At 44.1% G+C, this 9,872-nt stretch overlaps 2 protein-coding genes across 2 annotated transcripts; one reads left to right on the top strand and one right to left on the bottom strand.

Annotated features, from left to right (window-relative positions):
* The first annotated feature begins 2,260 nt into the window (after window positions 1–2,260).
* LOC124672793 (cytochrome P450 716B1-like) lies at window positions 2,261–3,915 on the top strand. The gene is made up of 3 exons (XM_047208966.1): window positions 2,261–3,209; window positions 3,312–3,499; window positions 3,604–3,915. Exons 1-3 carry the CDS (start codon window positions 2,261–2,263, stop codon window positions 3,913–3,915), a joined length of 1,449 nt encoding a protein of 482 aa, XP_047064922.1.
* A 90-nt stretch (window positions 3,916–4,005) lies between these two features.
* On the bottom strand, window positions 4,006–7,394 carry LOC124674778 (protein FATTY ACID EXPORT 6-like). The gene is made up of 3 exons (XM_047210837.1): window positions 7,097–7,394; window positions 6,153–6,240; window positions 4,006–4,321 (listed from the first exon to the last, which is right to left on the bottom strand). The coding sequence occupies exons 1-3, from the start codon at window positions 7,293–7,295 to the stop codon at window positions 4,243–4,245; spliced, it is 366 nt and encodes a 121-aa protein (XP_047066793.1). The 5' UTR covers window positions 7,296–7,394; the 3' UTR covers window positions 4,006–4,242.
* Window positions 7,395–9,872: the final 2,478 nt, after the last annotated feature.

The raw sequence follows: 9,872 nt of genomic DNA, 5'->3' as shown, positions 1-9,872 counted from the left end.
CGTCGTAGGCGGTGATGGGGATCGGTACCGGAGATGGGCCTTGCTCCTCCCTTTTATATGAATTTGGATTACAAGATAACAGTTAAGAGATATATACGAAAGATAAACATATTTTCTCCTTTATATGAGATACCTTCTCTCTCTTTTTTTTTGAACGGTGAGATACCTTCTCTCAGTTACATGATTTTTAGCTTAATTTTGATAGACCTTCATAGGGTTGGCACGTTGGCTCGCTTTTGCGGAAGTGCCTCTAGCTCGGCAAGTTGCCAGGTGGAAAATCTGTTGCGGCCCAGCCAACTTCCACGTGGTGTTTTTCTTTTCCAAAATAGCCATCCATAATATATTTAAAAATCCGACGGCTGACGATGCGTTGGATATGCCCAGAGCAAAAGGATGACAGCGACAGACATTGTTGCGTTGGATAATTGGAAGGGAGAGGAAGTTTTACCTGCTCAAGACTCAGAAATAGAACAAGACAGGCACATTTTCAATGCGGCGACAAGTGTGGTCATGGGTAATGGCCAAAGGTGGTACTTCTGGACCGATAATTGGTTAAACGGGAGATCAATAGAAGACATTGCCCCGGACATATATCATGCAATTAACCCTCTAACGAAGGCAAGAAGAACTGTGGATGAAGCGGTGGTTAATGGAGGTTGGATAGATGATATCAAGAAATAGCTTAACATTCAAGGTTTTCTTCAGGTCGTTTCCATATGCATGGGCGGATGCAGGTACAAGCCTGTGTGGGCCAATGCCCCCACTCAGTTTTCACTAACAAGCTAATATGTTAAATTTTCACCATTGATGCCCCCTCTCACTAAGCTAAATACAACCCTGATGCCACAGACTGCCCCTCTTAATTATATCTCTGGCTCCGCCCCTGGCCATATGGGAAGAACTCAATGGCATACAGTTAAGCTAAAATGCAGAGGATGTGTGGACATGGACTTGGGACGCCAAAGGGATATTCACATCGAAATCAGTATACATGGCTCATTATAAAACTGCAACTCAGTGTGATATCGCAAACGAAATCTGGAGGTCATGGTCGCCTTTGCGATGCAAAATCACGGTTTGGCTGATCATACGTGAAAGGGTATGGACGGCAAACCGGCTAGCAAAAAGAGGACTTCCCCATAACGAAAAATGTGTTTTCTGCAATTTAACGGAGGAAGATACTCAACATTTATTCATTGGCTGCGCACTAGTAAACATAATTTGGAACTCTCTGTTGAAATGGGCTGGTTTTGATCAACTGGTTCAAATATCAAGCCAAAACCTCAGAACTCGGTGGAAACAAGCGTTGAAAAATATGCATAACGCAGGCAAGAAGAAACTGAATTCTATCATCATGCTTGTCTCCTGGTCGATATGGAGGAAAAGGAACAGCCGGGTGTTCGAAAATGCTTACAAACCGATTCCGCAACTCAATGATCAGATACAATCAGAAGCAACGATGTGGTCCATAGCAAGTAAAGGTCTTTCATTCTGTAGGTGTCACACCGCTAGGGCTGCAGTGTGTGTTTTCCCTTTTATTTTTTTGGTCAGGTCGAGTTTCACAAGACTATATTCTGTTTTGTACTCTTTGCCTTTTTTTTTGTGCATTTTTCTCCCTTCTTAATATATAATACATGCAGTTCTCCTGCATGGTTCGAAAAAAAAAGGAATAGGACAATTGGCAGGGGGAGTGTTGCGGAATTCTGAATTTGTTCAAGAAAAAGCCTTCGAAAAGGACAACGCAGCATCTACCATATTGGTTGCCGTTCTCCAACGAGGATCTAAATTTCCGAGGTGACATGTCCAGACAGGAAACGGAAAACAATGGTTTTGCATTGGTATCTGTCGGCTCCAGTGCCGCCAACCATTTTGTTATTGCCGAAAACACGATAGGGAATAGGAGTTCGTGTGTAAGGTTTCCCCACAATCAGCCATTCAGCCATCAGGAATACGGGCACGTACGGCAACGAGAGACAGTTTGCCACACACGTGAAACTTACGGGCAAGCATATCAAAACTACACATGCATGTAATCCTTTGTCTTCTATCCAGGAGGAATCTCAGCGCTTGCAAACTCCTTAACGATGCAAATATTCTTTCTTCATTGGAATCTCCGGCGAAGGATTCTTAATTGGTTTTGACGATTTCCCTTTCAAGTTTATCTAATCAGGATCGAGGAATTAAACTATCCCACTAAACCTAGCTTGACAGTACATAAGAACCTCTGCTCATGCTGCCATTTGCAATTCCACTCACTCCAATGGATTATTTGCCCATAGTCGTGGCACTCGTCGTCATCGCCTCGTCCATAGCCATCTACCACTTTACCAGAGCCAAGAAACCATGTCCGGCCAACCTGCCACCGGGCTCCCTCGGCCTCCCGGTGATCGGCCAGAGCCTCGCCCTACTCCGAGCCATGCGCGGCGACGGTGGCAGCCGGTGGATACGGGAGAGGATCGACAGGTACGGGCCGGTGTCAAAGCTGTCGCTGTTCGGCACGCCGACGGTGCTCCTGGCGGGGCCGGCGGCCAACAAGTTCATGTTCTTCAACAGCGCGCTGTCGACGCAGCAGCCCCGGTCCGTCCAGCGGATACTCGGGGAGAAGAGCATACTGTACCTCCACGGCGCCGAACACCGGCGCGTCCGCGGCGCGCTGCTGGAGTTCCTCAGGCCGGACATGCTCAAGATGTACGTGGGCAGGATCGACGGTGAGGTGCGGCGCCACCTCGAGGAGAACTGGGCCGGACGGGCGACCGTGACGGTGCTGCCGCTGATGAAGCGGCTGACGTTTGACATCATCTCGGCGCTGCTCTTTGGCCTCGAGAGGGGTGCCACGCGGGACGCCCTTGCCGACGACTTCGTGCGCATGATCGAAGGAATGTGGGCCATCCCGGTGAACCTGCCGTTCACGGCGTTCAGCCGGAGCCTCAAGGCCAGCAGCATGGCTCGCCGGGTGCTCGAGGGGATCACGCGGGAGAAGAAGGCTAGACAGATGGAGCACGGCAAGGCGTCGTCCAACAACAACGACCTCATCACCTGCCTGCTCAGCCTGACGGATGACCATGGCGATCGGTTGCTGACCGATGAGGAGATTGTGGACAACTCCATGGTCGCTCTTATCGCTGGCCACGACACCTCGTCCATCCTTATGGCGTTCATGGTCCGCCAACTCGCCAACGATCCGGTCACTCTAGCTGCCATGGTCCAAGGCAAGTAACCAGTTCACTGTATTTACACGTTTGTGTACCCAAACCAACTCACAAGAATTGATCTCACCACGTCATGGTCATCTTGTATCTTTCGTGGCACAGAGCATGAAGAGATTGCCAAGAACAAGGCTGAAGGAGAGGCTCTGACCTGGGAAGACCTGACGAAGATGAAGTTCACATGGCGAGTCGCGCAAGAAACACTTCGCATCGTCCCTCCGGTCTTCGGCAACTTCAGAAGAGCACTCGAGGACATCGAATTCGATGGCTACTTCATCCCAAAAGGATGGCAGGTTATTTTCTATTTCCTCCCTGGACAATTAACTTCAATCCTAGCTAGGATTCACCTTTGTCGAGAAACCGGCAGCTGCAAATTAACGCTTAATTATTTTACTAGGTGTTTTGGACAGCAAACGTGACGCACATGGACGCAAGTATCTTCCACGAGCCGGCCAAGTTTGACCCATCCCGGTTTGAGAACAAAGCAGCGTCGACAACACCACCATGCTCCTTTGTCGCCTTTGGTGGTGGCCCTAGAATATGCCCTGGAATAGAGTTTTCCAGGATCGAAACGCTGGTGACGATGCACCACCTGGTGAGGCAGTTCAGATGGAAGCTGTGCTGCAAGGAGAACACTTTCGTGAGGGATCCCATGCCATCGCCGCTGCATGGCCTGCCAATCAAAATCGAGCACATATCCTCTCCTTGATCGCCACCAAATTTCACAGATATCTAAGTATAAAGTATAATGGCCAGTCACATTACAGCATTGCATTGGAGGGATAAATGGAAATGTAGCTGGGGACAGGAGAAGAGAGCAATATATACAAAGCATACACCGCACAATTATAGAGTTCTGTACTTCTGTTTCATGGCTATTTTTGCCAGACATAAATGTTACAGGATAAGTAATCAAATATTTATCACCCGATTATACAATGGGCGCAACAAAATAGATGAGTTGCTTCACAATTATTTGGTTTTTGTATAGACAGCATGTACACCAGGAAAACTAGAGATACTAGATCCAACAGGCTCACTCAGCAGTCACTGGGAAGTAGACCTCGTTGCCTCCATTGGATATCTTATAAACGTAGAATATCAGTGCAAGTGCACTGCAAAACAGTACAAAAAGAAAGTATGTTAATAACAATACATGAAATATTCTAGCTTGTAACACCAGAGGCCAAAATGCAACAGAAACGTCTAGAAATGGAATAAATCAGATCTTATTTTGTTTTGCTCCCAACCAAGAAAAAGATGTGCATGTAAGAAATAGATATATGAACACTATATGGAAAGGTTATGTCTATTGCGTTCTTTAAATAAAAAAACACATAGACCTAATTATTTTACAGAACAAATGAACAATTTTTTCCAAAAAAAAAGGATTTGCATACAGTATTCTGACGGTGCAACTCAGATTGTTAGTTGAAATTTGCAAACGGTCCACTGAATTTTTTTCCTTATGGGAGTATGTGTGCTTAAGAGCACGAAATGTGCATCTGCAATAGCTCCGTGCCACCAAATAAGCCCTTAGCAGAGCTATATCTAATAGGTTGTAGGTTTTTATTTTTGCAGTCATTGTCTGGGTGACATTTAGTAGGGTTTAAAACTTGTATGAATTTTCTTTTAAATATGGGTGATATAGGCGAAATTTTACCATTCAGTGTTGACCATGTCGAAACCTATAAGGTTTCATGGATTTGTATAACTTTTTGCGCATTTCTCACAAAGGATGTTATGATCATTTACCCATATTTTAATGTTATCATAGTGCTAAATTCAATTTATAAGAGCCTTACCAAATGTATGCTTTGGAAGCATTTTTGTTTTAGACCAAGTATGTTAATTCAATAATGCCATCCTTCCAAATTCCAAAATAGATGACACTTTTGTTCACAGTATATACACAATTTTGACCATTACTTTTTGTATAACTATGTAAGAAAATGCATATAAGAATTTTTCATACTATGAAAGTACTTTTCATGAAAATTAAGTGCTATGGTTTTCACCTAACCAACCTAAATATTCTTTCACTAACTAGTAAACATTGACAAACAAGTTTGACTTCGCGCTTTGTAAAGCATGATCACTTCTGCTCTACAGAGATAGCGTTTAATTGACATAAAACAAATTCATGCAACATATGTTCCAAGACAGGTAGTGATTCTGGTAGCCACTATTGTTTTTCCGAGACCTTGTTGTGATGGCATGAAAATCGCAATTTATAACCACTGAAGGAAGCAGGGAAAGTCTGTTATGAATGGCATGCGCCTGTTATGAGTGGGATACGTACTCCTGTACAGAAATCTCAAGGTCCCTTGTGGCCTCTAGATTTACAAGGGAAGAATGCATTTTTTAATAAAAGTTGAACTAATTCATGTGATTTAGACACATGGTACATAAGAGCAATCTTTGAATGATTACAGCTGTGGTACTATGCTTTCAAAGGCACAGAGGAATGTGAGGACAAAAGGCTCCCGAAGAAACAAATTGGAACATAACAATACAAAGCTAAATTTAAAAGCCTGTTATGTTATGATTTTATCATAACACTCATTGGATTCAAATAAGCAGAGCTTGGCATTTCTAATACTCCAGAGCACCTAAATGAAGTAAGGAAACATTATCTTCAAACAGGCTTGGTCCCTTTGTCAACATGAGATAAGGACAACTAAAGTTAGGCTTAGTGGAATGATGGAGTTGGGATTAGGACTGTAGGAGTTGAATGAAATATAAAAACGAATAGAACTGGTTAGGTAGCAAATATTTTGGGTTTCAGTAAGTACAAGTTAGGCTATAAGTTCAGGTATACAGAAACCAAAACATTCTGTAAACCAATTTAGAGTTACAGTCACCTAGCACAATAAATAGTATTGCATCATCCAGACTACTTATAGAGAACATGCACATGAGATAAAGAGGGACTTTGGGACGAACCTGATCATAGCAACTATTCCAGCTGGCATTACCTTTCTTGTTTTCATGTATCTTATTCCCATAACTATTGTTAATGCTGCAGCACAAACTGTTGAACAATAAATTTATAAGATAAAGTTTGACTACAGAGAGAAAATAGATGGTCTAGAGCATTCACTAGTAAGATATCTTCTATTGGAACAACAATATAGCCATCGAACAGGGCCTAAATTGTAGAGCCATGCTGGCAAAAGTGGCAGTCTTCGTTCCGAAGACAAGTGTTGCATTAAGTTTTTTTTTCCTTTTTCATTCTGTGGATTCACACACTGGAGAGGATGCAACCTGGGCAAATGGAGCATCACAATATGATACGCGAAGAATCCATGTGAGAACATAGGCAAATGTAAGACACTACCAAAAGGAACATTAGAAGAGCACAAATTTGTCTAAAACTTTCAGCCGGTTTAACTTTCAGGAATTAAATGGTGCACCACCATTTAACTTTCCAGAAATAGTGTTCTAAGTATTCTCCGAAATGTTTTTCAATCATGGTGATGTATGCAAGTTGGGCCCAATACATTGCAACCATATTGCTTGCCCATCTAAGAATTTTTGCCTTATTCATGTAAATTAGGGGAGTTCCAGCATACGGAATCTTAAACATTTAGCCTCTGGTCTCTCCCTACCCAATTGATTAAATTCTTAACTGAAGATTAAAACACGTCCTAGGATACTGCATCTGAAAATTTGCATCGTCTACATTTAGACCCGATGCAAACGTAAATGCAGGATGCGTGGCGTCCCTGCGCTGCCCTAAATATCAGATTTATCTACTCACTACTGTCCAGTGTTATTAGTCAACAGAGCCAATATAGCTATCTAACGAGTATCAGCTAACCCCCGTACAAGGACGACGAAAATGAAGAGGGGATGGGTGGGAGGAATTAGTAGTAGCAGTAACGGACCGGTCTGGAGGACGGTGGCGAAGAGGGACCTAGAGTGGCTCGCGAAGGCCCAGATGCTGAGCGCGCCGGCGAGGAGGAGCGCGCCCCCGAATCCTGCACCGGCGGCCAGCGACGCCGCGCTCCCCCGCTTCACGTAACCGGCGATGCCGCCGCCGAGGACAACCAGGCCGTATGGGATAGTGACGTAGAAGTCATCCATGCCGTACCCGGATCCTCCTTTCCTGTCCCCCGCCGGCGACTGTTGTGTATCTCGCCTGATCGGCTTCACTATCCCTTACGGCGACTTCTCTAATCTCATTCTCTCCCCCTTGACTTTATACTTGAAGCCGTTTTTTTCTCTTTTTGAGAACTCATTATTACTCCATCCGTTCAAATAAAAAACACCAAAAGTAATAAAATTACAAATAAATCTTTGGTCCACTAGCGATAACTACAAACACTAAAGCTAGCTGAAGACGTGGTGTCGCAATTGCTTGCTGAAATAGAGCTTGTTATATTAGACATACGTAATAATATCCTCTAAGACCTCAAAAAATATGCGCCCCAACGAAACAAACATCATCAATGATGATAACCATTGATTGAAAGAATCAAACCTATAACCAGAGCGATGAATACGAAGATGGACTAGACCCCAGAAGATGCACCTAATGCACAACTCGACGTGCCCTTTCGTGTGTGGTGAGTAACAACGCTAACGCCCGAAAACATAAATCGTGTGCTTTTGTAGTCTAAAAAGTCCGATGTGCGGCTATAAAGCACATGGAAGTTGCTACTGAGCCGTAACGAAACTGCCACACACGGTTTCACCAAAAATAATCGTCAATGCAAACGAGGCAATGCAAACGAGGTTAATGCATACGATCAGGAACAGGACAATCGTGTGCGAATTTTTTGCGACATTTTCTTATTTCAACCCGTCTCTTTTTCTCATCTCTAAAACACACCACATGTTATATATAAATTGTGTGTAATAGTAGGAAATAGTTTTTAATCTAAATTTTTTTGTGAGATATTCCATCGATTTTACCATTTTCCGCTGAATTGATATTTCAAAATATCTCAAAGAAGCGGAAAAACTACAGTCTTGTCTAGCGAGTTCCCGCAAAGTTTTCATCTAGGCTTGTTTTGAACACATGTAGCCTTGTGGCCACTCCACAGTACCATTCAATGCCGACGAGGCAGAGCATCGTCCTCTATATGAAGTTGTGTGCCGCGGCGACCCCTCTTGGCATCGAGCTAACCTCCGAATAACCACAGTAGATTTCATATGGTTCGTACTAAGCAGACCGCTCATATTTCTTGCGTCCCGCGGTACCCTACGGCGCAACCAACGCCGCCGATTGTTGAGCATGCGCCTCCTCCTCCTAGTTCTCCGTCATCGTGAAACTACGATGGTGGCTCCTCCTCCACCCTCTCTAGCTGGTCCTCCTTGAGTTCTCTGTCGCCACCAAACCAAGAAGCGGCGGATGACCTTGAGTTCATGGAGGAGCTAATCCAGGAGCATATGGTGGTGGAGCAGTCGTTGGAGTATGTCCTCAAACAGCAGCAGCGAGCCAAGAAGCCGCAACAACCCTCTCTACACGGACCAATCCGTGCATTGCGCTATCTGGAGTTTCCCTTCGAAAAGTTCGACGAGATTCGGCGCACTAGGGAAGCCAGTGCGGCAAGGCGCAAGGCCTTAGAAGACGGAGCATCAAGCTTTGGGAAGGGCGCAGCTGCACTCGCCAATGTCATTGTCATCGCCGTTTACTATGTAGTGAATGAGCACGTACTCACTACTACTAAATGTAGAGTAATAGTAATTAATTAGGTAGTGTGTGCCATGAGTATTTAATATTAACTTGTAATGTGTTAAGTTAGTGATCTTTTATAATAGGTAGCTAGGGCAACAACCATGTTTGATTGGACCCTTCCGGCCTATAACCAAATATTATGAACTATGTCTCATGATGCCTCGCTCACTTGTTTTTTACATCACATTTTGTTTGTTTGTTCTCGTAAACACACTTTGTCCAAAATGAATCGCACGTGATGCATCATCCAATAAACGTGTGTGATGCATCATATCACACACAATTGATCCTTAAGCAACCGTGTGCGAGTGCGATGCACCACATCACACACAATTGATCCTTAAGCAATGATGTGCGAAGTGTCTCATCGCGCACGATTAACTTGTAACTTACCGTGTGGAAAAATGAAGGCCCATAATGGCCCATCCTACCTAATCATACCCTCTTCATGGTATATATTTGGACCAGCTGTGCAACCACCACTCCGTCGACAGTCGCCTAACTTCTTTTGATCTGCTACCCGGAATATCATGTGGTCGGTGAGGCGGAAGCAAGACCTTATGTTATGGGAGGCATTTTTTTGCTGCAATGCCAATGACCTCCCCGACGGCCCTGCAGCAGCAGTTGGCTCATGAATCTCCGGGCGGTCTAATACCGGTCATCCCGGCTCATCATCGCCCTCCACCATGGACAACACCAGCCGTATGGTTTCCGTCGAGAAGGTATACATATATACGTACCAAAAATTTAACTCCTATGTATGATTTGGATCTTCTGTGCATGTTGTATCTTAGTGCGTTTTACCGGATGTATGTTTAAGATATGGACGGATAGAATGTGTGTTTACCGGTTCTATATTTGTAAAAAATGATTACCAAATCTATGTGCATGTGTTAGATATCTTGTATTTATGACCAGATCTGTGCACATCTTGGACAAATTGATTTGGGCATATGTGTTAGTAGCATGTATTTGTGACC

This window comes from Lolium rigidum, chromosome 7 (genome assembly GCF_022539505.1).
Source record: "Lolium rigidum isolate FL_2022 chromosome 7, APGP_CSIRO_Lrig_0.1, whole genome shotgun sequence".
Classification (NCBI taxonomy): Eukaryota; Viridiplantae; Streptophyta; class Magnoliopsida; order Poales; family Poaceae; genus Lolium; species Lolium rigidum.
This window is presented reverse-complemented; position numbering and strand designations above follow the sequence as displayed.

Coding starts and splice junctions, on each gene's coding strand:
- LOC124672793 (XM_047208966.1), top strand. CDS start 2,261: ATGGATTATTTGCCCATAGTCGTGGCACTCGTCGTCATCGCCTCGTCC. Junction 3,210..3,311: donor TCTAGCTGCCATGGTCCAAG/GCAAGTAACCAG, acceptor TTCGTGGCACAG/AGCATGAAGAGATTGCCAAG. Junction 3,500..3,603: donor TCATCCCAAAAGGATGGCAG/GTTATTTTCTAT, acceptor TTATTTTACTAG/GTGTTTTGGACAGCAAACGT.
- LOC124674778 (XM_047210837.1), bottom strand. CDS start 7,295: ATGGATGACTTCTACGTCACTATCCCATACGGCCTGGTTGTCCTCGGC. Junction 6,241..7,096: donor CGCCACCGTCCTCCAGACCG/GTCCGTTACTGC, acceptor ATTGTTCAACAG/TTTGTGCTGCAGCATTAACA. Junction 4,322..6,152: donor GGAATAGTTGCTATGATCAG/GTTCGTCCCAAA, acceptor ACTGTTTTGCAG/TGCACTTGCACTGATATTCT.